This window comes from Drosophila serrata, unplaced genomic scaffold (assembly GCF_035046125.1).
Source record: "Drosophila serrata isolate PLE 108 unplaced genomic scaffold, ASM3504612v1 contig_184, whole genome shotgun sequence".
In the NCBI taxonomy this organism is placed as follows: domain Eukaryota; kingdom Metazoa; phylum Arthropoda; class Insecta; order Diptera; family Drosophilidae; genus Drosophila; species Drosophila serrata.
The window spans coordinates 6,594,399-6,620,323 of NW_028257082.1; the positions used below are offsets into that span (position 1 = coordinate 6,594,399).

At 47.5% G+C, this 25,925-nt stretch overlaps 9 protein-coding genes across 16 annotated transcripts; 4 read left to right on the forward strand and 5 right to left on the reverse strand.

The window, feature by feature from the left end:
* Window positions 1-157: 157 nt before the first annotated feature.
* Window positions 158-4,350, forward strand: Tmem63 (transmembrane protein 63). Its single transcript, XM_020961877.2, has 3 exons — window positions 158-350; window positions 1,149-2,080; window positions 2,142-4,350. Exons 2-3 carry the CDS (start codon window positions 1,172-1,174, stop codon window positions 3,513-3,515), a joined length of 2,283 nt encoding a protein of 760 aa, XP_020817536.2. The 5' UTR covers window positions 158-350; window positions 1,149-1,171; the 3' UTR covers window positions 3,516-4,350.
* On the reverse strand, window positions 4,152-8,225 carry Cul4 (cullin 4). 3 transcript variants are annotated; one of them, XM_020961864.2, is made up of 11 exons: window positions 7,909-8,225; window positions 7,384-7,854; window positions 7,078-7,322; window positions 6,556-7,016; window positions 6,313-6,499; window positions 6,054-6,246; window positions 5,858-5,994; window positions 5,414-5,803; window positions 5,077-5,355; window positions 4,861-5,013; window positions 4,152-4,773 (listed from the first exon to the last, which is right to left on the reverse strand). In XM_020961864.2, exons 2-11 carry the CDS (start codon window positions 7,706-7,708, stop codon window positions 4,678-4,680), a joined length of 2,466 nt encoding a protein of 821 aa, XP_020817523.1. In that variant the 5' UTR covers window positions 7,709-7,854; window positions 7,909-8,225; the 3' UTR covers window positions 4,152-4,677. The 3 variants fall into 3 exon arrangements, with proteins under 3 accessions (XP_020817523.1, XP_020817515.1, XP_086684664.1); XM_020961856.2 differs by having other exon boundaries at window positions 7,384-7,834; window positions 7,909-8,192; XM_086828538.1 differs by having other exon boundaries at window positions 7,384-7,867; window positions 7,909-8,192.
* udd (under-developed) lies at window positions 8,214-9,101 on the forward strand. 2 transcript variants are annotated; one of them, XM_086828540.1, is made up of 3 exons: window positions 8,260-8,347; window positions 8,427-8,455; window positions 8,498-9,101. In XM_086828540.1, exons 2-3 carry the CDS (start codon window positions 8,451-8,453, stop codon window positions 8,907-8,909), a joined length of 417 nt encoding a protein of 138 aa, XP_086684666.1. In that variant the 5' UTR covers window positions 8,260-8,347; window positions 8,427-8,450; the 3' UTR covers window positions 8,910-9,101. The 2 variants fall into 2 exon arrangements, with proteins under 2 accessions (XP_020798469.1, XP_086684666.1); XM_020942810.2 differs by having other exon boundaries at window positions 8,214-8,347; window positions 8,427-9,101.
* Asap (ArfGAP domain of ASAP) lies at window positions 8,967-18,043 on the reverse strand. Of its 5 annotated transcripts, none has more exons than XM_020942777.2 (13): window positions 17,379-18,043; window positions 14,396-14,468; window positions 14,188-14,333; window positions 13,783-14,123; window positions 13,262-13,704; window positions 12,759-13,194; window positions 12,210-12,690; window positions 12,029-12,148; window positions 11,131-11,965; window positions 10,996-11,072; window positions 10,818-10,862; window positions 10,343-10,534; window positions 8,967-10,232 (listed from the first exon to the last, which is right to left on the reverse strand). In XM_020942777.2, the coding sequence occupies exons 1-13, from the start codon at window positions 17,505-17,507 to the stop codon at window positions 10,035-10,037; spliced, it is 3,516 nt and encodes a 1,171-aa protein (XP_020798436.1). In that variant the 5' UTR covers window positions 17,508-18,043; the 3' UTR covers window positions 8,967-10,034. The 5 variants fall into 5 exon arrangements, with proteins under 5 accessions (XP_020798436.1, XP_020798450.1, XP_020798444.1 ...); XM_020942791.2 differs by having other exon boundaries at window positions 11,131-11,881; window positions 17,379-18,040; XM_020942785.2 differs by lacking the exon at window positions 10,818-10,862.
* A 6-nt stretch (window positions 18,044-18,049) lies between these two features.
* Window positions 18,050-20,221, forward strand: Nup50 (nuclear pore complex protein Nup50). The gene is made up of 3 exons (XM_020948438.2): window positions 18,050-18,419; window positions 18,479-19,707; window positions 19,770-20,221. Exons 1-3 carry the CDS (start codon window positions 18,206-18,208, stop codon window positions 20,103-20,105), a joined length of 1,779 nt encoding a protein of 592 aa, XP_020804097.2. The 5' UTR covers window positions 18,050-18,205; the 3' UTR covers window positions 20,106-20,221.
* coil (coilin) lies at window positions 20,134-22,238 on the reverse strand. The gene is made up of 5 exons (XM_020948376.2): window positions 21,791-22,238; window positions 21,653-21,738; window positions 20,683-21,590; window positions 20,422-20,628; window positions 20,134-20,355 (listed from the first exon to the last, which is right to left on the reverse strand). The coding sequence occupies exons 1-5, from the start codon at window positions 21,923-21,925 to the stop codon at window positions 20,219-20,221; spliced, it is 1,473 nt and encodes a 490-aa protein (XP_020804035.2). The 5' UTR covers window positions 21,926-22,238; the 3' UTR covers window positions 20,134-20,218.
* Window positions 22,044-24,032, forward strand: Socs44A (Suppressor of Cytokine Signaling at 44A). Its single transcript, XM_020948396.2, has 2 exons — window positions 22,044-22,776; window positions 22,848-24,032. The coding sequence occupies exons 1-2, from the start codon at window positions 22,220-22,222 to the stop codon at window positions 23,317-23,319; spliced, it is 1,029 nt and encodes a 342-aa protein (XP_020804055.1). The 5' UTR covers window positions 22,044-22,219; the 3' UTR covers window positions 23,320-24,032.
* On the reverse strand, window positions 23,906-25,208 carry Pbp49 (proximal sequence element A Pbp49). Its single transcript, XM_020948384.2, has one exon. The coding sequence runs from the start codon at window positions 25,206-25,208 to the stop codon at window positions 24,087-24,089; it is 1,122 nt and encodes a 373-aa protein (XP_020804043.1). The 3' UTR covers window positions 23,906-24,086.
* Window positions 25,093-25,733, reverse strand: LOC110180734 (uncharacterized). Its single transcript, XM_020948419.2, has 2 exons — window positions 25,270-25,733; window positions 25,093-25,212 (listed from the first exon to the last, which is right to left on the reverse strand). Exon 1 carries the CDS (start codon window positions 25,731-25,733, stop codon window positions 25,275-25,277), a length of 459 nt encoding a protein of 152 aa, XP_020804078.2. The 3' UTR covers window positions 25,093-25,212; window positions 25,270-25,274.
* Window positions 25,734-25,925: the final 192 nt, after the last annotated feature.

Sequence of the window (25,925 nt, forward strand, 5' to 3'; positions counted from 1 at the left end):
ACAGTTATCGTATAAGTTTTGAGTATAGTAATAAACTTAAACTTTACCCATGCCATTAAAATATTTTAATTTTTTTTACCACAAAATGATATATATTAAAAATTTAATTGAAATTCCACTTACAATAACATCGGACATCGTAGCAATATCGATAGGCAACATCGATATAAGCTTGCAAAAGGCACATCACTAAGAGTGAGAGAGCGAAACGGGGCTATTGCGAACCAATTTTACGACTCAAAAGTGCAGCTGCTGTTTATTGATGTGAAATTGAAAGAGTGTAAACCAGCTTTTTAATGTGTAATCAGGCCCGAAGTGCCACCAAAGAGTAACCATTTTTGGCCCACAAGGTAGGGATTTGTGCTGTGCTAGTTCAATTCCATAATCGCAGAGTGAAAGCAAAGCGAAGCCAAAGAAAGTGGATGACAACCCCAACACACACACCAACAGCACACTCTGGCATTTAAATAGTGAAAAATAATTAAATAAGCACAAACAATGGTTAAGTAGCCACCGAGTGCAGTATGTGTCTTTGTTATTACATTTGCTCATTTGCCACGCGACAGGGCCAAGGCGAAAAAGTAATTCCGATGATTCATACGCATCTACGACGGAAAAGAGGTGGTGTTGGTGGCCCCGCAACCACCCCCTTTCCAACTACTAATGTAGCTTAGCTCATGCCCCTAAAACATGTTTTATTCGTCGTTTATTATCTCATTTCTAAATCCGACTTTGTTGCCTTTCGCTACTTGGTTTGCTTTTTTCTGTTTTCCCCATAAGATACGCGCTATCTGCGGTGTACAAATGGGATTTATGAGTCCCCACTTACACGCGTACAAAGAATATCTATTAAGTAGACCAATCTGGGACCGCAGACATAGTTATCTCCCAGACCAGCATCTGGGGTTACACACAGTCGACTTTGTCTAGCTTGACCGAGTGACCCACTAAACAAAAATCCATCTCGGGGGCACGCATAGTTGCAGTCTGCTGCCAAGCTCAGTAGCAAATGCCGATCAGCTGGGCTCTTGTTATCAGCTGCTGGCGTGGACTAAGGCTTCCCACGCCAATATATTATCAGCTCTTCAAGCGCTGAACAAACAATGGTAATTGAGTAATTGCCACCAACTCCTCTTTGTGTTTTTCAGTGAGTAACCTGCAGCTGCTCTCGATGTCGGACCCCTCGAACAACTCCTACTGCCAGGCAGTGGGGAACCGCACTTCGTTCTTTACCAGCGCCTACAACGGCATACCGGAGACCCTGATACTGAACACCATCTTCTGGGTGCTACTCATCATGCTGTTCACGACGCTGCGTCACCGGGCTGGCGACTTTGGACGTTTGGCGTTGGTCAACAGCAACGGAAGTAAAAAGCGCTGGACGGAGATTTTCTACTCTCGGGCCGCCAGTGTGGTGGATCCCCAACCGAGCACCTCAGCGGCACAGGCGTCACCGCGACCAAGCTCCGCTTCCCAGCCCTCCGGCGACTCTACGCCCCTGTCCCCTGTGCAGCCAGAGGAGGGTCTTTTTGGCTGGATCCAAGTAACGCTGAAGCTGCGCAAGGAGACGATTCTGCTGCACACTGGCCCGGATGCCGTGCACTATCTGTCCTTCCAGCAACACCTGATGGCCGTCATGGCTCTGGTAACCGTCGTTTCGCTGGCTATCATACTGCCAGTAAACTTCCTGAACGGTCCTACAGACACGTCGTACGATGTGAATGCCTTCGGCCGCACCACGATGGCCAATCTATCGCCAGACTCGCCGTGGCTTTGGGTACACACGATAGTTACTATTCTGTACATTCCGCTGGTGGTGCTCATCATGCGGCGAGCTTCGGGAAGGAATGCCTTCAAAAAGGCCGCCACCAGGACCATTATGATATCGAACATCTCGTCCAGCGATCGGAATAAGACAGTGGTACGAAACTACATGCAGGAGCTTTTCCCGGATGTCACCATCGAGAACGTAACTATAGCGTATAACATATCGCGGCTATATGTGAGGAATGCGGAGTTCGAAAGAGTACACGAGGCGCGTTTGTATTGCGAACATCATCGAGATAAGGACACTCTCATGGTATGTTCACCGGCTCCTCATAGTTTAATCCATTCATTATAGAATATTTCTAATTCAATAGGCCAAACCTGACATGTGCTCGTGCAAAAAGGAGAACGCCTTCGAGTACTACCAGAGGGAGGAGAGGAAATTGTCAGGAGACGTGGCCCGACTGCGCGCCTCTACGATGAATGAGCCCCTGGACATTGCCTTCCTCACCGTGTCGACTGTGCAGGAGGCTCAAAACATTGTCACACACTTTACGCCCGGAACCTACCGCCAGTGGCACATGATGTTTGCCCCTTCGCCGGATGACCTCTTCTGGGAGAACCTAAACGTGAACAAGAGCCACTGGTACCTAAAGTTTTTCTGCGTGAACGTAGTGCTCTTCTTGGTACTCTTCTTTCTAACCACTCCGGCCATGGTGGTGAACCTATTGAACAGTCGTCCTTGGCTAAAGGATACGGAAGGCAAAATCTCACCACTGGTCTCTGAATTCTTGCCTACGTTGATGCTGTGGACCCTGTCCGCCCTGATGCCCGTGATTGTGGCCATTTCGGACAAGTGGATGGGTCACTATACTCGCTCCAAGCAGAACTATTCGATCATGACCAAGTGCTTTGGCTATTTGCTGCTAATGATCCTGATTTTACCGTCCCTGGGATTGACCTCGGCTCAGGCGCTGCTAGAGTGGGGATTCACCAATGAGACTGGACGCTGGCAGTGCATTTTCTTGCCGGATCGCGGATCTTTCTATGTGAACTACATCATTACGGCTGCATTTATTGGTACGGCGCTAGAGCTGTTGCGTTTTCCGGAACTGATTGTCTACATCTGGTCGCTGCTGAAGGCAAACTCGAAGGCGGAGACGCCCTACATCCGAAAGTCGATCCTGATTGAGTTCCCCTTCGGCACCCACTACGCCTGGACCACGCTCGTCTTTACCATTGCCATCGTATACAGCATCTTCTGCCCCATTATCATGCCCTTCGCCATGGTCTATATCTGTCTCAAGCACTTCGTGGACCGCCACAATTTATACTTTGCCTATGGACCCTCGAACATGATTTCACGTAAGGGCGGCAAGATCCACTCGACGGCCGTTACGATGACCAAGTTCTCGGTGGTTATCCTGGTGCTGGTCATGGCCATGCTCTGTTACTTCCGCGGCGACGACGGCATGGCCCGGTTCCTGCTGCTGGTCATCACCTTGGCCATCACCCTAGTTCTGTTCACGTTCATGTCACCCATTAAACGCTGTGCGGCGACGCGACGCCCCAGCATCGTAGAGATTGCCGGACCAGCGCCTATCTACGTGCCGGACGTGCTACGTGATCACGGTATTCGAAGCAGCAGTAGTGTGAGGCCACCAGCGGCAGGATTCGGGGGCTACGGTTCCGACAGCGTGTCCGAGTACGACAGCTCGCAGTACAGCGTCAACAGCGTGGAGGCGTAAATGGTATTACCGACCGACCGACTGGGATCGGGAGAAGTCACATTTATATATTTTTGTAAAATATCTAAGAAAGAGCCAATGAGAACTTTGCAAGTTGACGGCTTTAATTTGCACGCGGAGGAGAGAAATTGTGATACCTAAACCAGCCTCAATGTCGTTTTTTATACAAATGTATGACCCTGCAATATTTATTTCTGATCTGTATATATATAATGTCTACCTAATTTCCTAATTTTACCTGTAACCAATTGTATATACTATATCCTCTAGAGCTTGGAAAAATCGATTATCAGTACGTCGATTTCTTTTTGATCTTTTAGGAAAAACAGTCGATTAAATCAATTAAAAAAAGAAACAAATTTTTAATTTACTAAACTAAAGACATAAATTCACATCGAGATTATTTTTATACATACGAAAAGAAAAACTTCAGTAATCCATATGTTTTTGTGGAATTTAATTTGGTTTTTAATTCTTTTAAAACTTAAGGATCGATTCAACAAGAAAAATCCTTGGGAGCGATGTTGAAATCGATTTAATCCCAGCTTTAATATTCTCCTTTGCTGAATGCTTAAGGTGACCTTTCGCGACCGATAATGTAATAATTAAGCCAATGAAACACACACTCACAGTGCATTATATTTTCACGTAATTTTTTTATTTATGGTAAATAAAAAACTATTTAGTTTATGCGTATCCGTTTTACATACAGAGTTACGAGTACGAGTTATAATTACTTTTAAATATTTCCATTAAAAAATTAGCCTGCAAGTGTCCTCCCTTCTAATGTTAAATGAAGGAGAATCATCAATTATCAATTAAACTGTAAACCAAATACAATTATTCTTTCTTTTCACGACCTCTCCCTTCTGAATTTTTTTGCAATGACTGTGAGCTCTGCCAGGGATAGCGCGCTTGGCTTGAAATTAAAACGCTTAATTTATTGGTTGATAAGGTAACTTACAAAAAGAGAACTGTAGCAACTATACTACCAATAGCTGGGAGGGCTTTGTGGTAAATGATCTACATAGTTATAGAAGAAACGCAACTAGCGAATGGACCAGAAACTCCTTGAACATTTCATTCGATTTTCAATATGTATGGATTTATGGTGAATAAAAGTTACAATCGAATCGAATAGATGATGTATTGCTGAGGCAACTTAGGCCACATAGTTGTATTGGTTCTGGTTGTCCTTGTCCCGTTCCATATAGTCGCGATCGATGAGCGACTCGATGCGCTTCTTCAAGTCAGCGGGCTTTTTTGGCAAGGAAAAATAAATACAAATTAGGAATGACGACAACATTGATAAACAGATATAATAATAAGGAGTTTCTGGACTCACCTTGACCGGGAAGGTGAGCTGATTAAACAACTCGGTGATGAGTAGGTTGTGGCTCAGCGTTTTGCGCATTTTCATGATACGCACTATGGCGGCATCGATTTGATACTGGCGATCTTGGAACACGCGTTCTTCAGTAGCCTTCTGTTCCTCGTTCTGATAAGTATAAAAAAAATATATTAGAAACATGAACATGTTTACTATATTAATTACACTTACAGTCTCCTTCATTTGAATCTGATTGATCTTGATGCGGAACAGCTTGTTTGTGAACTCATTGTTGAAGTCGAACTGATCGCCGTTCTCAATATCGCGGCCCTTCGGTGTTTTCGTAATGACGCGGGCCCGTCCACAAGCCAAAGACTGAAGAGTGCGTCGCAACTCTCCATCCTCAATACTGGTGGCGGCCAGAATTTCCTCGTAGCTGAGGACTGGCTTATCGTTGAATAGCAGTAGGACCAGCGCTTGAAACAGCGAAACCATCAACTCTTTGGGACCCTATTAAAGTAAACAGAATGAGTTTTTAGATTAACAATCCAGAGTAGAATGTTCTTACCGCATCAAACTGCGCCCGCAGCATGCAGTTTCCTAATGTTGGCTGCCACTGCAGCTTTCGACCACTATGTTTTTCTAAATAAAACTTGTTAAATATCTGTTGTGGATTGACAAACTGTGGCGGCATGGTGACTTCTGTGGGGGGATACGTAGGCCAATATCCCATTGTTAATATGCTCACGCATAAATCAAGGTTGTGGACGTCCTTATTATTGCTTAACGCATGGCCACGGAACGCAGTGTTAATGTCCCGGCTCAGTTCCATGTCCTTAAACATGCCTTCCAGCTTGGACGTGAAGCCACCACCGCACTCTTGCTTCAGCTTGGAGAGCATACTCTTCTCCGAGTCCACCGAGGCCGACTTGCCCACCAGCAAGCGTTTGGCCAAGTCCTGCAGGAAAACGGTGTTAATTTAATGCAAAAGTAAACCGTTGAGCACACCTACCTTTTTGTAAAACGCCTCAAACACATCCTTGCCGTGTATGAAGCGAAAAAGAACCATAATCTTATCTAAGGTCTTCTCCAGCTCCTCGTCGGTGGTTCCCTTGTTGCCAGAGCGCAGCTTCATGTCCACGTATTTAGCTAATGGAGGAAGCTGATTACATGTTTCGAAATGGCAAACAATGCTAATAGAAACTAACCAATGAGCTCGGCCGGCTTGTTGGCACGCTGATTGATAAAGAACTCGAAGGCCTCGCGCAACGAGTTTGTGAACTTCTCGTTGTGCTCGAAGCAATTGCGAACAATGACATCCATTTTGTCCTTGAAGTCCAGCAGGTCCTGGACCATGCTTTTATCCTTCTCGGGATCGATGACAATAGTGCGTCCCTTTTTCTACAGCAATTTTTACAAAGTGAATGTAAATTTTATAGTATTAAGTTGTTTTAGGTTAATCCCCACCTTTATAAATCCGTTGAAGTTGCCGCAGAGCTCGGAGGTTCCATTTTTGACCCGGCTCAGCAGACCGTACAACAGGGTTAGGTCACTCAGTCTGTTGTCCTCAAGCAGCGAGTCCAGGCCCTTTTGCAATATGGATGTCAGGTGCTCAGCCAGCAGCTCCTTTTCCACATTGTATATAAGAGGATGCCTGCGGGAAAAGTCATCAATAATTATATATTAATTGGGAATCTGTGTAGCACGTACTTTGTGCTGGAGTCCAGATAGTGCAACAAGCGCTCGTTCTCCTCCGCCAGACGCTTGTTAACGTGCTGTAAGTACTCGGGCACCTCCAGTTCCTGCATCTTGCGTTGACTTTCAGCCTTGTACAGTTGATTGGTAGCGTCAAGGAATTTCTCCTCAAACGAGCTGGTGTATATCTGCAGGTCGCACAGCATGCGAACCAGACTCTTCAGCAGGCCGCGATCTACGGTCGAGCCCTGGCGCTCCTTCTCGATCAGCGTTAGCAAACCATCGACGGTCCGCTTTTGGACAACACTGTTCTGGGCAAAGTGAATGCGAAAGAGGTCCAGCCCCATGTCCCAAATCGAGTGAATCGACGAGTTCTGCAGCACATAGGTCCGGTCCATGTAGAGGAATATGCTGCGAATCATGATCATCTGCTGGCAGAAGGAAAGCCACCAGTGGTTGATCTTCTCCAACAGGACCTGCAATGATATTCGGTGTTGTAATCCAGATCATTCCTCTCAATCATAGCTTACTACTTACCAGCTTGTCCATGCTGCCGCCAGTCAGCTCCTTGAGCTTTATATTGCGCTTGACGTGCTGCTCGGTCAGTTCCTTGAGTTTCGTATACAGCTGCGCGTCCATCTTATGGCTGCACATGTTCACCACCGCCTGGTAGAGCTCCTCCAGCGAATATTTGATGGGTTTCGAGAGTTGAATGGCAATAACAGCCTCCTCGAGCTTCTCGTACGTGTCCTCTGAATAGTTATCTGGCAGTGTGGGCATAGCTGCGCATGGAAAGAAAGGATATTAAAGGCTCGACCACAAGCGGAAGCAGAACAGATTTACCCTTAAAGTTCTTTATCACTATTTTCTTCACATCGCCCGGCTTGCTGTTGTGAATGGCCCCCATGCGGTTGAGGAGGTTTGAGGTAGTTGAGGCCGCGCGAATCTCGCCATGGTGGCTGCCCAGCTTGGAGAAGTTTGGCAGGCGCTCACCATTGGTGGAGGCGGAGTTCATGTTTTGGGCGGCAAAGGCGCTGCGGCCAAGGCTCGAGGCGGCAGCAGCTGCGGCGGCGGCGTTCTCGGCCTTCTTCAGGCAGGCGGCGATATTCTCGGTGTTCTCGTTCGGCTCAGTTGTGTCCATGGGCTTGTACTTCTTGGCCGCGCTCATAGCTCGGGCCCCAGCTGGCCGCAGGGTTGATTGCGTGCGCCTCCGGCCGGTCTTCTCGCCTGTCCGCTTCTACTCCTGCTACAGCGGCTCCTCTTCCTGTTCCCGTCGCACCGGTCTGGCTTTGTTCTGGACGGAGCGTTGGTGGACTACTTGCAGGCACTATTCGATCATATTTTTAATATGTTTCGCCATCTACTTACGTTTTGGATGGACCGCAGCGACCAGAAATTATGTTTTTTCACGATTTTTGCACTTGGCTGTCAACAAATTGGCAACCTCGACCTCAAGGCGAACGCACAGAACTCGGAAATTTTCGGACGATAATAACTTATTGAACTGTCACTTTCAGGTGCTAGCAACGTTAAAATCCAAATTGAGACAGGTTAGCAATTATAATGTTGCTGCTTGCATTATTTTGGGTTTTTGGTGCATGCGGAAAATATTTAGATAGTTCTTATCGATACTTTAGTATGGACTTGGACTCGATTCTTTTTTTGTTCCCATTAAGATAGTTATTGCGATACTTTTTATATCGATAAGAAATTGCGCAGGGAGATTTTTATAAAACATTGTTTATCGTTATCGCTGCTAAAGCAGATGTTTTAATTTGTTTATTGAAAAGTTTTTTATTTAAACGATGTAAGTGTAAAATTAACCAACTATTCGTTTAAAAATCAAAGCAAATATTGGAAATTCTCATTTGTTTGACCTTTCCCAGCTTTCTCCAAGTAGCACTGTCAAGATGAAGGCAAAGAACGCTAACAACAAAAAGAAGCGGGCTAAGAGTTCGGAGAGGAAAGTAAATGCAGCGAGCTATCCGGCCAAAAGGATTCCTAGCAATGCCCTGAAGAGAACTCTCGAGATCGCCACCAATCCCATTGACAACTTTTGGCTGAACAAGAACACATCGTGCGTATGCCCAATAAACTACGAGCTATACTTTGGCAAGAAGCGCTCCCCCACCAATGAGAAGCTGCGCCTGGCCAGGAATTGCCTGCTGCAGCGGGACTACAAGAACCTGGCCAAGCTGTTGGCCTCCAACCTTGCCGGGGACTCCGTCCTGCAGAGGGACTCGTATTCTGTCTTCGCTGAATACGCTGAACTACTCAAAAAGTTCACAAAACTCAAGTCAAAACTTGCCGACAAGGCCACTGGAAGTCACCCGGAGTCTGCGGAAAGCTTAAATTTAAACTCAGACTAAGACATTTTAAGAATTACAATTTCACCTTCACTGTACTACAATTAAAACAAGCTCTCGTATTTTTGGTAAAAACACAACCTTATATATGTGTATATTTATTAAGCGTTATGTTCTTCCTTTTATTTTGACTTAAATATAATATCAATATGTTGTAAGGTTTTGCTAAATAAATACTGAAACGTGTTTACAAAATATGTGTGTGTGTTTGAAAAGAAAAAATGTGTGGTTTGTGTCTTATGAAAATTATTATGTACAGTGTAGGTAAGTTTCTGTTAAAAAAATGATCCTATGTATGTGAGTGTAGTCAAAACAAGTCTAGAATCTATATAGATGATACCTTGGTTTGTTCTTTGACAGCGCTATAATTTGTAATATATTAATATCCTTTTATATATTGGTTACTTCCTAATCGGTAACAATTTCTAGGTACAAAGGGGGCTTATATGTTTGCCGAATTACGCTCAAATCTTTTGATATATATATATAAGCATTGGGGTCTTCAAGTTACTTAGGTTCGCTATAAGGTTAGTTTAGCTTTTGGATAATTTGTTATTCTCTCCTTTAACGTTGTTTTATAAACTTTCTCGTCAATAATCGATCCTTTTATCAACAACACATTTAGAATACTTCTGTACGAGTGTGTGTAAGCCAAGCCCCGACCAGGTCGGGCCTCCTCGAGTTGGATAGTACGTTATATATGGCAGCATATATGTAGTTTAAGCATACAATACACATAATTTCATCTCCGCTTCCCCTTGACAATGAGTAACTTTTTCGCACAGCGGGTTAAGGTTAAATTTTACAGCATTTGCAGGAAATATTCAGTTTAAAAGCAATTCATCGAGGCGCCTAACACAACAAGATCAGGGAATTGAAATACGAATGAGTAAGTGGTTCCTACACTAAAGGTGACTCCTATTTGAGCCATGTTTACATATTTAGTCTTGGGCAAAGCAAATATAAATAGTCGCACGCTTTGTGATAAAATAAAATAAATAAAAAAACTTGTCTTATGTATCAATAGAGTTTAAAGAGACGCATACACCCCACACACATCTATATATATATATCTATATATCTATATACAATCACGCGAAGCCAGCACTCTCGCAGAAGGGACGCCGATTAGTCGGGCAGCATGTGGACAAAGCTTACAGGAAACATGCCCCTCCTCGACGGCTGTCCCTCGATGGTGCCCTCCATCCAATTGTCGTCGTCCGTGCGCTCATTCAGCACGATTAGGATCTCTCCTTCTTTAAATTCCAGCTCGTCATCGTTATCCGCCACGCAGTCGTACAGAGCTCGACATCGTCGCTGGCCATTCTAAGCAGATAAAGAGAGTATTGCAATTATTGCTATAGATGTGAACTTGTCGATATATCATCATATCAGTTTTCTCTACATCCTAAGCTTTTATTTCCTGTTCTACTTACATAATGGAATTTCCCGCCTGGCCCTGACCCGCCGCCTCCTGTCTTCGATGGATTGTCTGGCGATGAATTAAGTCGATCGTTGTCACTCGATGACACATTCGACTCGGCCGAGTGGTCCAGACCGCCGCCAGAGCTGTCCATGTCCGTGTGCCAGGACTCGTAGTCAGTGAAGTTGGCCGACTGATTAATTAGCTGCAAGGATGTGGCAAGTCATAGGCATTAGTCATACTGAACGATCAATAAACATCGGGCGGAACAAAACTCAGAGAAACATAGAGAAATATAAAGTATAATTGGTGAGTATGGGCTCGGGCGCATGGGTTATAGAGTTAGAGCTTTGCAGAGAGATGCACAAAACGATACACTTAGTAGAGAAACAACAACAACAGCAGCAACGGCCACAACGAGAATGTGTTTGAATTGTTCGCTGGTCAAAGAATGATAGTGCAAATGAGCGAAGGTGCTTGCCATTTACCGTCTCCTCGCTGGACTGGCATCTCAGTGCGTTGTGTTGCTTGCGCTGCATGGTTTATTTGTTTGTGCAATCCAAGTGCGGATGGATCAGAGATCAAATACAGAGAGAGGTACACGGGTTTTTGAGCTATAGGTCCTTGGAAAATCACCCACTATTAAGATATTTCGACAGCACTTACCTTGCGAGGAGGCGCCACCGGACCTTCGTCCATAGAACTGATGCTCTCGTTCGATTGACCGTTGGAAATTTCACGTTCTGCGGAAGAGAAAATTTTTAGCATACAGCTTGCAGAGGAGTCAATGACAATGCTTACCTGATGGTGGTCCTGGCGGTGGAATCTTTGGCCTCGTCAATGCAGATTTGTCCACGTGCTTCAGCGTGGGCAGCTCCCCGGTGGGTGGCAGGACCAGTTTTGCCCCAGCCAAATGAATATTCCTGTTGAGCGACTCGCCGCTGGGCGAACGCTTATGGCCGAAGGTGGTCATGACGGGCATGAGGCTATTGTTGCTCCCATTGCCCGATCCACCTGGGTCCTGTGACACTCCATACGAACCGTATCCGCCCCTGGGACTTCCCTCCACACTGCGCAAATGGGGCAGCGTGCCGTAGGCTACGTCCAGCGACTGGTTTTTGTGATTGATGGCGCGAATGTCGTTCGCATCGAAGTTTTGCGAGTGCCGCGGCGGATGGGGCAACGTGCCATAAAAGGAGCTGGATGAGGCGCTGCCCAATGTGCCGGGCGGCGGTGCGGGCGCCGTACGCTTCTTCAACGAGTTCATATTGGCCGTGGACGTGGATTTCCGGGCGCCGCCCGGCACGTGCCCGCTGCTCATCTCGCTCTGCATGTTCAGGCTATTTCTCGCCGCCCTTACGCTTTGGCTGGAAGCAGAACTGGGGCTGGAGCCGCCATTCCCGGCACCGCCCACATTACTGGCACTTCCCAGGTACTGACCCACGCTGATGTGCTGCTTGGGCGAAGTGCCCGCGGACTGGGTGTAACTGGGCAGACCCGAGGGCAGCGTAAACTGGCGGCTGGGACAGTTGGCGATTGGACTAGAACTGGACTGTATAGAATCGCATGTGGAGGAACGTGAGCGCAGAACGGGCGAGTCCCCGCCAGCAAAACTGGGGGGACGCGAACGGGATTTCTGCAAGCAAACGAAAGCGGGAATCAGCATCAGTATCTCGATAGAATTGAAAGCGTTACTTACGCGCTCATCGATGACAGTTTCGTCGTCACTAAAGTCCGTGGAACCATCCTCGTTAGGTAGATTCCAATCGGTATTGATGTGGTCGAAGGCGCTCTTCTCCCGCTTTATGGCACACTCGATCTGCGCGAAGGAATCAAAAGGATTATATTAAATCCCATTAAATATAAGAGAGAAAACTTACGAGCTCCCTGCAACCATTGTGTCCCATCTCTTTGGCAATGTCCAGCGCTGTCTTGTTCTGCGAGTTCTTCAGCTCGTAATCGGCCCCTGAGCGCAGCAATAGCTTCATGCACTCCCTGCGATCGTGAAGGGCACACAAGTGCAGAGCAGTATTCTTCCCGGTCACGTCCAGCAGACCGGCCGGATTTGTGGCCTTGTTGAGTCCTTTGAGCGGCATATTCTGGATGAGGAAGTCGACGATGTGCAGAGTGGAACCCATCTCACGAAGCACGGCCAGATGGAGGGCCGTCTCTCCGGCATCCGAACTGGGCAGGCAGCAGGTGAGATCCGCTCCCTCGGCCCACACCTGCAGCAGCTGGCTCATGTCCGCATTGACCACAGCCTGCTCCAGGTCGCAGCGCAGATCGTTGTCATCCGAGCAGGTGCGCATCACATAGCGCTTGGCCACATACTTGGCCCGGATAAAGTCGTACCGTTCCTCCCTGCAAAACACATACAAGCAAAGTCATTAGTTTGAAGGTTCAGCCAGGAACTGGTAAGTGGGACCTACATGCTGCTCTCGTGCTGGAGCTTGCCTCTGCCCAGCTTTGCCTCCATGATGTCGTTAAGCGTACTGTTTCCCATGGCCCGAGCAATTAGCAGATTAGCCGTGGTCAGATTGTCCAACGTGAGGCTCTGGATACGCGAGTGGTGCACGCCTAGGTCACGATGCACGCCCGAACACTGAATGCACACCAGAATGCCAAAATTCAAGCTGATCCACGTAACGTCATTGCGTGAACCACAGTCGCAGCAGCGATCGTTGCCCGGCAACAGCTGGACGTAGCGTATCACTGTCTTCTGCAGTTCCACCAGGCTGGGGCTCATCTGGGGATTTGCATGCTGGAAGGCCTTAGTCAGGGCCTTCTCCTTGCAGTTGACCAGCACGGCCATCCAGGCCTTCTGGTCGCCATCATCCTCGGCCTGAAAGTGATACGGACGATTATCTGAAAAGGGAAAAAGGGTTATCAGTCTAATCTTGGAGGAATGCGGAGGCAATCGGCCAATACTTACAGCTGATTAGGTCAAAGCCGCGCTTGTCATCCGGCACCGGCTTGATCTGGCATGTTAACAGATTGACGCGAGTCGGCGGCTTAGTTTCGTCCGCATGGAAGATATCCAGGAAGCCGTCGCTGGTGACCCGGCAACGTCGCTTCTGCCACACGCGTCGCACCTTACCCTCGCTCTTTTTGAGCAGATGGCCTTGCCGGGTGACGCCGTGGTGCTTGTCGCCCTGCAACTGGTGAAGGGAGTAGCCAGCTCCCCCGCTTCGGCTCTCTGATGGCGGTACGTTATCGACTCGCTCGAAATCTGGTGTGCTGCGTAGCACGGATCGGAGGTCCAGTAGACTGCGTCGATCCTCGTCCTGCTTCTGCTTGATCTCATGCAGCTTCTCGCTCAGATCACCGATATAGGTGCCGAAGTGTTCGATTGTCTGTAGGCCATCTTTGAAGTAGCTATAAGTGGATGGGAGGATCACAGGTGTCTCATTAGTATGCGGCATTCAATCCCCTATGTGGGCAAGGCTCACTCACTTGCTTAGCGCGTGATAATACTCGATAAAATGCTGCAACAGCTCGATGCCCGTCTTGGTCTTGATGTCCTTGTACTTTAGGAGATACTCGCAGGTCTGCAGCTGGTAGAGGCGGCGTTCCTTTTCCATCTCATCGGCCACCACGGCGGCATCGATCTCTGTACGCACCATGCCCGCCTCCTTGGCCTGGGCCTTCTTCTCCTTCTCGATCTTGATGAACTTGGCCTCGTAGTCCTTGGCCGCCTTATCGAACGGGCGCTTCATGTCGCCCTTGACGCCGCGCAGTTCACTTTTCAGCATGGAGTCCACCGGAAACATCACAATGTTGTTGATGTTCTGCATCTGTAAACAAAAACACGAAATGGGTCAGAGATAGTGCTGGACAAGACAAGACAATGATATCTACCAGAGTCTTCATCAGCGCACTCAACTCCTTGGTGACCACACTGAACTTGAGGATCGCAGCACCAATGTCCGGATCATCCTGTTCGATAACTTTGCCACCCAGCCGCTCCAGAGACCGCACCATGAACATCTCATTATCCACATGGGCTAAAAGATAAGGGAAAAATTAGTAAACATTCTAAAGGCTATATCTCAGACTCTGTACTCACTGATGCCAGAGTTGTGTATGGCCTTGACCGCCTTCTTAAGCTTGGTGAGACCCTCGCGATCGAACTCCAAGCGCTGTAAAAAAAAGAGTAGTTATCTGTTAAGTGGCTGTTTTATATATACTTAAAGCTCTTCCTGTGAGTCATCATTAAGAATTAACCTTCTGAGCTCCAAAGGAGCAGCCACAGTACATGACCAAGCACGGCCAAAAAAGGAAGACAAAATAATATAGGAAACGGCACCGATGGACGCCAAATGAACAATACTCAGAGATTGAATGAGCGTCAATATCGACTGCATTAGGTATTCAGTGCGCCTCTTGAACCCTTGAGCCCCCCGACGGTGTATTTCCCCACGTTTTATGGCACTGGCTAATTGAAAATGTGCGACAAGGTCACTTCTATTATTAAACTTAATAACAGAACGAGCCGCTGCCCCATTTGAAATGCAGTCGCATGCACCAATTAAGACTCGAAAAATACTGATTTCGAGTACGTCTCCCCCAGAAACACGCCCCTTTTCGACCATTAATCGTTTATATACAAAGAGTTGTAAACGTTTAGAGGAAACGGAACCCCATAAAACATGATTATTTCAATCCGTTTCGAGAAGTGCCAAGGGAGAAAGAGTTTGTTTGACTTTCTTCCCCCCATTATTGACCCATTGACTTCCCCCAATTGCCTTCAATTCGAAATGTTGTTGTTTGGAAAATTGAATTAGCCGCCAAGGGATACGAGAAATGGCCTGGGGTAATCACACGGAAATTGCCTTAATATGAAATATGAACTCCACGCAAGCAACTGGACAATAAATAGTTCTTTAGATTAGATAACATTTTATTTGAAAAAGGCAGCTCTCCCGGGAAGCACAACTGTTTGGCGATTGCAATTCGATCCCCAGCCATAGTGGGAAACATCTGGGGACAAACGAACCCCACTCCTCTATAGAAGATTAGTCATGAGCAGATTAGGAACTGGAAATTAGTGCGAATGCAAACAACGCACACGCCTAGAACAAAAAAAAAAAAAAACAAAAACACAAACAAAGCCGAGTCTGACTTGCCTCTCTTGACCAGTTTTTTGCTGTTTTGATAACAAAAGATGCTAATTTTGAGTCAGTCAAAGCCCCAGAAGAAGGCTAAAACCGCAGCATTTTGTTAGAGATCGGCTTAATGAATGAAAAACACAGAGAAACTCGGAGCTGAACCAAATTAAATTTCGTTTTAGACAGTTTTACAGTTGCTCCCAATATAATAAACACGCAATGGGAGAGACAGGCCGAACAAAAATAAAAAAAAATGAAATAAAACTCATTTAACCGGCAGAATGGAGGTCACCGGCAGTCCGCCTGGGCTACACCAAAAATCCATCAGCAAAATTAAATATTAAATGCTGTGGTATGGTGTGTCCAAGAAGGCGTCTCGGCCGCGGCCCTCTGTTTCGGAGAAGTGGGAATGACGCGACGACGACCGCCCTCTTGGTTCCAATAAATCCAAGTCTAATTTTGTTTCGCCGGGAGCTGCATTTGCCGGGGGAATTGGAGCATACATATACATGTACGCGTTGCATAATGCCAGCCAGTTCGGAATCGGGCCACTCTAAGGGGAATTTATAGTGACAAAACGGTTGATGAGTTCTGCTCCGGCTCCACAGACTAAGTGCCTGGGTTAAGCAGACGGTTTCCGTACGGGAATAGCTCTCGCAACGCCCTCGCCTTGGCTCGCTCATGCTTTTCTTATCACAGACCTTTTCCGGCCGCCTATATGTACATTCATATATGCGTTTACTTTATCAGAGGGAACGGGAATGGGAGCAATGATTCTGTACAGAGGCAGGCTCCTCCAATTACATATAGAAATTGCAGGAGCATGCTCGTATGGCAACAACCACTCCAACTCCAACTCCCTTCCATCTACATTGATTTAGCAAGGAATGCACTTTGCATTTTCATTAAACTATTTCTGTGGAATCGAGGAAAACCACCTTGCAGGCGGTTCTCGGGAGCAAGAGAGGGGCCAGAAAGAGAGCAAGAGCGGCATAATAACAGGCGGTGGCTCATTTTGGCGCCGAGCCAATTTACAAATCATTTTGCTCCTCTTCCTGCCCTCCGCTGTGCAAATAAAAATCATCATCGTTGTGCTGGGGGCGTCGTCTACGTCTACCACGTTTGCTGCAGTATTGCACGGCCAAACCATATAGTCATGCTCCGGTTTTCACTTTCACGGAATTTCATGGAATTCCATTTCGGTTTTAAACTGTTTTCTACGCAGTACCTCATGTTTATGAAGCCTTTAGATGCAATTTTCCAGAATTGTGCAAAACTGTATTTATAATTATTTGGTTGTTTTACTAATTTATGTATTTAAAAACCATGAGGAATAAGCCACAACTATTTGCATTAACAATTATTGTATGACATTACAAAGAACTTCTTGTGATAGTTTATCAGGTACTTTAGTACTAGTACAAGTATCTCGATTGCTTATCAACTCAATTATCCAAGTAAACTTCGAGATAAAGTTCATTTTCCCAAGAATGTTTCTTATCAAGACAAGATTATATTCACGCCCCAACAAAATAGAAATGATCAAATATATTAATTCTTTCCGCTTTCTATGATTGTGAATCTTGGGACTCGCTATACGGAAGAATTCTGACATCACGACCTAGTTAACTATTGCTCCAAAAATACATCAGCAAACTATATACATCGTTTAGGTCTAAACATAGCTATATTCTCTTATATTGATTCTCCAAATCCCTTAAAGAATTCGACCCAATATCGTTGTAACTCCTGCTAAGGGTGTTTAATAATCCCAGAACACACCTGCTTATTCCGTGAATTGTCTATCGGGGCCACCTTGAACTTTTGTTTTGATTTGTGAGCACCAAGAGAGAGATGGCTGCCAGGTGATAAAAGGAAACCCTGGCTACCTGAGGGACATCGAGAACAAAGTATACCGAGCCTCAAGGCTCTCCAGCTTACCTCTTCCAGCACGCCAATGGTGTAGCGGCAGTCGGGCATCCGGGAGGCAAAGGTGGAGGTGGTGGGCGAGCTGTAATCGGAGCGCGTCTCCTCCACGAACTCGGACACGGCTATCAGGGATGGCGGCATTTTTGCTCAGGATACGACACACACACGCACACACACACGAACACACGCAACACTGACACACACCAACTCACGCCCAAGGCCGTGGCAAGGAGCGAGTGGTGGGAGAGGTAGAGCGGGACAGCGAGTAGAATCGAAACAAGGATAACGCCTCTGCACTGTACGTGTCTCTGCGCGATTATTCACTCTGGATTGAGATTGTTATTGTCGCTGTTCGCACTCGCGCTAGCACTTTCCCTACAACTACTGCAATCCGCAAACATATATCCACGCACTGTCGTTCTCATCCTCTCGCGATTGGGGTTTTTCAGCTTTTGCTGGTACTGCGAGCAGCGCAATTAACGCTGGCAAAGGGAAGTGCGCAGTGGCCGGGCGGCGGGGCCATTAATAGCTAGCCACCTGGCAGGTTCTGGAGCAGGCACTCGGACGCGGATTCGCGGCACTAAACATGGTCGACCAGCCGTAGATGTGATTTAATGCTTTTTGCTTTATTGCGATTTTGTGCTGCTGGCGTCTCTCTCGCTGTACGTGTGATTGTTGTTGCCTATCGATATCGCTCGCCTATCGAGGGCGCAGCCGCCTATCGATAACACCTGCTCATTTCGGCGCTGAAAATACTGACATATCGAGCAGCAACGCGGTGGGCATTTGCTTTCCCAGCATTTTCTGACATTTGGAATTTAATCTGGGATAGTAATAAAATGTCTGGCAAGCGGCAGGCCACCACAAACCTAAACCACGACAACTGGGACCAAGAGGAGGAGCCCGAGGAGCGCGGTGTCTTCCGGCAGGCCCCCGAGGATGTGCTCAAGACACGCACTATCAAGAAGGCGCGCCGCATGGGTACCGGCGGAACCACCGCCGGCACCGAGGAAACCCCGGCTGAGCCCAAGAGCGTATTCAGCGGATTCTCGGGTGAGCTCGACATTCTTTACGGCGCTGCGAGCTTGTTTTAACAAATGGTACTCTTTCAGGTTTTGGCAAGCCGAATAATGCAATAAGTGGCGCGAAATCACCGTTCTCCTTCCTGAACAATCTTTCGGCAACCACAACCACTGCTACGGCCACCACCAGCGGTGCCGCCAAGCCCATGTTTTCTTTCAGTTCCCCGGCGGCCGACAAGCCGACCACAAACTTTTTTGGCAGCAGCGGCACTAGCACGACCACCGATGGCACCAAGCCGACCACATCCATTTTCAACACCACCAGCTCCAGCAGCAGCACCAGCATTAGCACGGCCACCGATAGCACTAAGTTGGGCACATCCATTTTCGGCACCATATCAAACGCCAAGAAGGAGAGTACTGGTGAGTCAGTGTTCAAGACGTCACCTTCCAGCACCAAGTCTGAAGTCGCCAGCGCCAACGTCGGGTCAAGCTCCAGCAACAGCGAACCCTCCGAGTACCGCCAAGCCGTGGCCAACCTGAATACTTCCATCCTAAAGTTTCTTCAGGAGGAGTTGAAAAAGACCTTGTACTGCACCCTGACTCCAGTATTTAATGACTACGAGAAGCACCTGAAGAGTTTGAAGGAAAAACTATTGGTACCTGCTGCGCCGTTGCCATCTATTGCTGTTACCAACACCTTGCCCCAAGCCAAGCCAACTGCCACATTTTCCTTAGGCAAGCCCAGCGGTCCTATTGGCGGCTTTACATCGCCGTTCGCCAAGACGGTGAACAGTACAGTCACCAGTGGTGGGACAACCACCACATCCTCCACGCCCATGTTCTCGTTCGGCACGACCACTCCCAGCGTAACGCCAACGACAGCCGCCAAACCCGCAGCTCCAGCCAGTAGCATCTTTGGATTTTCCTCGAAGCCAGCCAGCGAGTCTAAGGCCACGGAAGAAGTCCCCAAACCGGGGGGCCTATTTAGTTTCCTGCCCACAGAAAAGAAGAACGAAACGTTGTTTTCCGTCAAAAGGAAAAACGATGAGCCTGTAGTCTCGCCCCCGAAAACAAATGGTTTTAGCTTCGGACTGAAGACTAACAACGATGAAAAGCCGGGTTGTTCCAAATTCTCGGGCTTCGGAAAGCCAGCCGAGGCTCCTGGTGCTCCAGCCCCAACGGGATTCTCTTTCGGTTCCAGTTCTACGCCCTTCTCCTTCGGCAATATTAAGCCTCCAGCAGCAGCAGTAGCAGCTGTTGCCGATGAAGACGCTCAAGATGACGAAGACAAGCCGCCAAAGGTGGAGTTCACACAGGTAAATGGACTTCGAAGGGGTGTTGCTTGATTAAAATCTAAACAAGCTTATTTTTAAAACAGGTCAAAGAAGATGATGCCATATATTCTAAGCGCTGCAAGGTATATATAAAAAAGGACGCCGAATACGTTGACCGCGGCGTAGGCACACTTTACTTGAAGCCGATCAAGGACTCTGAGAAGACACAGTTGGTGGTGCGGGCTGACACAAATTTGGGCAATATCCTGATCAACCTCATACTGAGCGAAGGGATACCATGCAATCGGCAAGGCAAGAACAACGTTTTAATGGTGTGGATGCCCACTCCCGAGGAGTCTAAGGCCACGATACTGTTGCGCGTTAAGACTGGTGAGGAGGCCGATGATTTGCTGAACGAGATCAAGAAGCACATCAAGTAGGAACTCCCCACACAAGCGTACATTTCAATGTTGTTTCATTTTTATATATATTTTACAAAGTTATAAAGAAATATGAACCCCTGGAAATAGAACAAAAAATTATGTACGCCAAGTCAGTCAATTGTGTCTACGATAATCATTGTTTCCCTCAAGTCCTTGATGTTTACATTTAGGCATCTGATCTCGTCGCCGGACTCGTCCAGACTGCTAGAGTATTGGCGCAGGATGCGCCTAAATTCGGAGGGGCAGGCTGCGGGTATAAATTAAAAAGACTGTAAAAGAAAGCTTGGTGAGTGAAAATAGGCTGCTGCTTTACAAATGACTTCCAGTGTGATGACTTTGCTGCGGCGGTTGACGTAGGTGCAGTTGCCAGCTATGAAATCGGTGCTACCTAAGCTCGGATTCCCCTTGACCTTCAATAATTTGAAGAGTATGGAATCGCCCCGACTCGGCAAGTCTTCCAATGGAATTGAGCTCCGCAACATGTCCCGAATAATGTCCGATGGACGTGCCTCTTTTGCTTCTGTGACAAGAATATCACTCATTCAGATAAATATTATTTGTGAATGGCACTTACCTTCAGTGGGAGCCACTGCCTGCACATCGGAGTCGGAATCATCCACATTGGTGTCATCCAAGACCATTACATCGTCGTCATCGGAGTCGGAGGACAAGCTCTCTGCACAAAAGCGAGCCGGAGCGGGAGCGTCAACAAAGCCTTGTGGGAAGCCCTGTGGTTCAACTTTCTCTTCAATTTGAGATGTCTCGGCTTCAGTGGCATTGGTGAGATTGCCAGTTTCTTCTGGCTCCATATCCTGCTGCTGGTTACTATCTGCTTTTGGCTGTTCCTCTAAGAGCTCAGATGCTTCTTCATCTGCCACCATTGGCTCCGCCTCAATGACGTCGGCTGCTGTTTCCTCTTCTGGCTTGTTCGTAGCCACCGGTTCTAAATGAATCCCATTGGCCGGCTTAATTTCAATATTCTCAATTATTACAACGTTGTTCTTCTTAGCTGGAAGTTCGAATGTTCGTGTGGTATTGGAGTCTAGCTCCATGAGCGGACAGCGGAAGACGATGGGCTGACGAGCTGGAACCTCATTTTGTGGCGCAGGTTCTTCTCCTAAGATCTGTTGATCCTCCGCTGAAACTACTAGCGATTTATTGCGAATTGTGCGACTGGTTTTGGAACTGCTATGACCAGGAATCAAAGATGGTTCCTCCTTTGATTTGTCATATTTTGTGCTATTTTGTGAAGTTCTCAGCGGGAACTCGAAGGGCCCAATGCTCAGGTCTGGAGATGTTACAGCCGCAATCTCGGGCACTGTCGAGATCTTCTTTTTGGAACGCTTGGACGGACGGTTTGGAGTGGAGCTGGGCAGCTCGACTTCTTCCTCCGCTGAAGTGTACTTGCGCTTCTTACTGGGCTTGGTCACTGGAGCCGGGGTGGCGAAGTCATTTTGCTCTGGAGCACTGAACCGAAAGGCCCTGCGTTAAATAAGATATTAATAAGTTAACGTGTTTCAGAGAACCTAAGGAACTTCGCATACTTGAGTCCCTGGGCTCCTTTAAGTACTTGGATCGCTTCTCGGGGCGGCAGAAAGCACCCATCTGTTGTCAGCAAGTTAATGTCCTTCTGCAGGATAGACATTAGATCCTAGAACTCATATATTGCTGAAATAACTTACCAACTTAAAAAGATTTTGGATGTGATCCTGCACATCCTTGATGTTTTGCCAAGTCGCATCAATGAAAACTAGGGACTGTCGACGCTCATCCTTAAAGAAGTTTGACAAATCCAGCTTCATGGAGAAGTTGTCCATATTTCTAAACGACAATGGACAGCAATCAGGAACGAGCACCAACACAGATATTAAATATATATTTTAAATGCATGCAGCTGGTCAGTAAGAATTTCCTAACGCTTCCAAAAAATTAGCTAAAGCGTTATGGAGCACGACCGATATCGATAACGATTGCACACTTCTTGTGTACTCCAACGAAAACAAATAATTCTTATCACCATTTCGATGGCATTAATCACGGCTCCGAATTAGATCAATGATGTGATACCACCACGAGGACGCCGTTCCGTTCCGTTCCGATCCCACTCCACAATGAGCAACGGCGACCCGAGCCAAACCCACAGCAGCCAGCGTAACCAGGAGCGCGGTGGCGGAGGCGGAGGAGACTCCACAAAGGACAGGGGCAAGGAGAGGGACAAGGAGAAGAAGGGCTGGTTCCACTCGCTGACCAGGCGCAAGAAGTCCGACTCGGCGCTGTCTGCTTCCGCCAGCACTGGGGTTGGAGGCCATCAAAATAACAACAACGAGGTATGTGTCCTTGAGGCTGGGGACACTTCCATGGCCAGCTGCAGCAATGGGGCCACGGGCACCCTACGCAGGCGGCGGGAGAAGAGAAACGTGTTCGCGAGACTGCGCCGGAAGGTGGGCCAGGGCCTCAGCTCGCTGCGCAACTGGCACTCTATGGGCGACTGCGACGATGGCGGGACCACGGATGCCACCTATGAGTTCCTCACCCCGGCCATATGCATGGAGCCCACGCTGCCGTTTACGCACGACTATTTGCGTTTTATCCGGAAGAAGTGGCTGGAGCGCGAGGACGCCCACTCGCCCAACCAGGTCATGTACAAGGCCTGCTCGGAGATGCTCAAGTAAGCGCAGCCGCAGCACAACTTTTTGACTGATCAGCGATCGATGACTCATGCTCTTTGTTTGCTTTTAGCCAAGTGTGGTACTGGGGTGAGATCTCCAGGCGCGACTCGCAGCGGCAGCTTAGTGACAAGCCCACTGGGTCGTTCCTTGTCCGCGACTCGGAGACTAGTGGCTCCCAGTTCACGCTGAGCTTCCGCATTGTGAATGTGACCCTGCACTATAGGCTAGAGTATCGTGACGAGTTCTGGCACTTCGAGGAACTAAAGTACGAGTCGATAGTGGAGATGATTGAGGACATTTTGCACCGCTGCACCAACGACAACTTCGTCTGCTTCGTAAAGGTGCCCAACGAGATGCAGCCACCGTTCCCAGTGATCCTTAAGTACCCTCTGAGCCGGTACGCCAACATGCCCAAGCTACAGGACCTCTGTCGCCGCGTCTTGCAGCGTCAGTTGTCGCGCGAGCAGCTGGCCCAGCTGCCAGTGCCGGCACAGATGCTGGAGTACTTGTCGGTGGAGCGGGAGCTGGTCTTCCAGAGCTAGGCAGAGCTAGCGCCCGCTGGTCAAAGCTTTAACACGGAAGTAAGAAGTAAACGCAAACGCAAGCACGTACACCAAAGATGTCCGGGCGAACTACAGCCTGCAGTTACTCGTATTGATATATATATTTGTTGGACGGTTTGGCAATATGTTTTCGATGTTCGATGCATTTCTACGCCCCAAGTAACTAAACGCACTGTCTCTCACCACAAGCACGCCTACGGACTACGATTCCCAGTGTGCAGGTTTTTACTGTATGGTATTGCTAAGTACCCACTAGTACTAGTATCTTGTCTAGGATATTTATACATATATAACTATAACTATGTTATTGGCCAAAATTAGTCTATTGGTTTGTTTTCCATTGGTCTTGGTCAAGTCTATGCTCTAAAACCTTTTTGTAAAAATCGAACTACTGCATAATATGTGTATGTACTAACGCTAGATGTAAGCCTATGAAGTATTGTTCGGTCTGCATTTTTGTATTCCCAACTTGGGACATCACTAACCCTTTGCCAATCTAGATTGCATGGAACTTAGGCAGCTTTATGGCAACCGAAGAATCCGTTCTCAATGCCAATTACTCTTGTTGCAATGTATGTGTGTATTTTATTTAAATCTATCTACGAATATTTTACAATAAAATATCAATTTAAACCCATTGACCGTTGAAAGCCGTCAATGGAGTTGGGGAATAAAAGTCAAAGCACGTTCAAGGTATCGTATTTAATTATGGGAACTATACACCTATCTAATATTATGTACTTTAGTCAATCATCTGTTGCCTCTATGATTTCTCTAGGCTCTTCCGCATCGTGGTCGTAAATGCGATAGGCCTTGAAGTGGCCCACCTTCTGGCCATCCACGTAGTAGAAACTGAGGAAGCAGGTGCGGCACAGGTAGGAGGGGTCGTGCAGCTGCCGCGACGACTTCTCGACAATAAAGTGAAAACTGTTAATGCCGCACATGTAGCATGTCCTGCGATTAAAGGCGCTATAGCTGCGCGGGCAGGGATACAGGCTGCGGTTTGGGCGTTTACTACGCGGTGTTAGCACCTCGATCTGCGAAATGACAAACAAGTGCTCGCAATTGCCGTGGTGCAGGTAGTGCAGCGGCGACCCAGGCGACACAGTGAGATCATTAAATCGCGTTTTCTCCATACTTTGCACCTTAAATGAATCGCCCTGCATCCCGTGCGCAGTGTTAGCCCACTGGATGACCGTCTCAGAGTAGTCCTTATTGTTCGGATTACGCATATCATTGTAGAAAGTATCGTTGATGAAGAAGTAACCGGGATTTGTGTCGATGGTGGGCAATGGCGCATCTGGGTCGACGCTGATGTCTATAAAACGCTTGCCCGCACATATGCATGTAATCTTGTCGCGCAGATCGGTCAGGTAGTTGCTTCCCAGGCAAAGGTACTCCTCTGCGAAAACAGGCACCTCCACCTTATAGCCACGATGAGCTGCACGAGGTGGTCGGTACACGCGGACACTAATCTCCAGCTCGTAGTCATTTAACACGACATCGTTGGCGTCCGCCGGTGGCGGGTTGATTTTGTAGGTGTACGGGGTACGGGTGAAGGCCGTTTTCCTTGACTTGGCCTTGTGCTGACTCAAAGCGGAAAAGGTACGGGGCACATGGTGGCCCTCCTGAGGCTGAGTTAAGACGGGGCGATAGATATCGGTCCCGGGCTGAAAGTTGATAATTGAACTGTCCTCTGGAGAGTCGATCATATCCAGGGAGCAGCTCTCGCCGACGTCGACTAGCACAGGATTGGCTTGCAGAAAGAATGGAACTTCGGCACCGCTGTCGGAGAGCTTTCTCTTGTATTCAGCAAGGAAGTTGCCTAGGTGCAATGCAGGGCCCGTCGGCATATAGCAGCCCTCCATGATGCTGAGGGAAGGAACATTGGTGAATATGGTAATTTAAACTAAATACACTTTCGCTTACCTGACTTAAAGATCCTCCCCGAACTTGTTAATCGCTTCCTTGTAGGTTATATTCAACTTGAGAGATTGCTCAGTTCCCGCCTGTTCGCCTTCTTCAGCCTTGGCCGACTTCTCAGCCAGCAGCTGCTGCAAGTTGTCTATGTAGGTTCGCTCGAAGGATATCACCTTGGTGGACTTATCCACGTACTTGTACCGCTGACGACACACGGACTCGTATAGCGGATCCCCAGCTTGCTTCTCGTCCCGGTTGTCCTTCTCGAAGAACAAATTAGTGCCCACGGAATATTCGTAACGACCCCTATAGATGTGGCCATTCACCTCAGCCATTGGAGTGTCGCTTTTGATCCCAATGACCTTAATGGCCGCATCCTCGTGCTTAAGCTCGTTGGGTTCGATGGAGTTCTTAAAATCCGCAAAGACCAGGTACTCAACCTCCTCGTATTCAGAATCCGAGGAGTCGTTCATTTGAATTTAAATTGCTTATCTGTTTAGGCTTGTTGTCTTATAATTTTTTTTATTTAGATTGTAAAAATAAAGTTTGTTGTTATTTTAACAAGAGATGCCCGACGACTTGTCTTAATATCAGCTGGTCACACTTATAGGAGTTGCCAGACTAGAGAAGGAATTTCGCATTCCGCGCTCCACGTCCATTTTCAC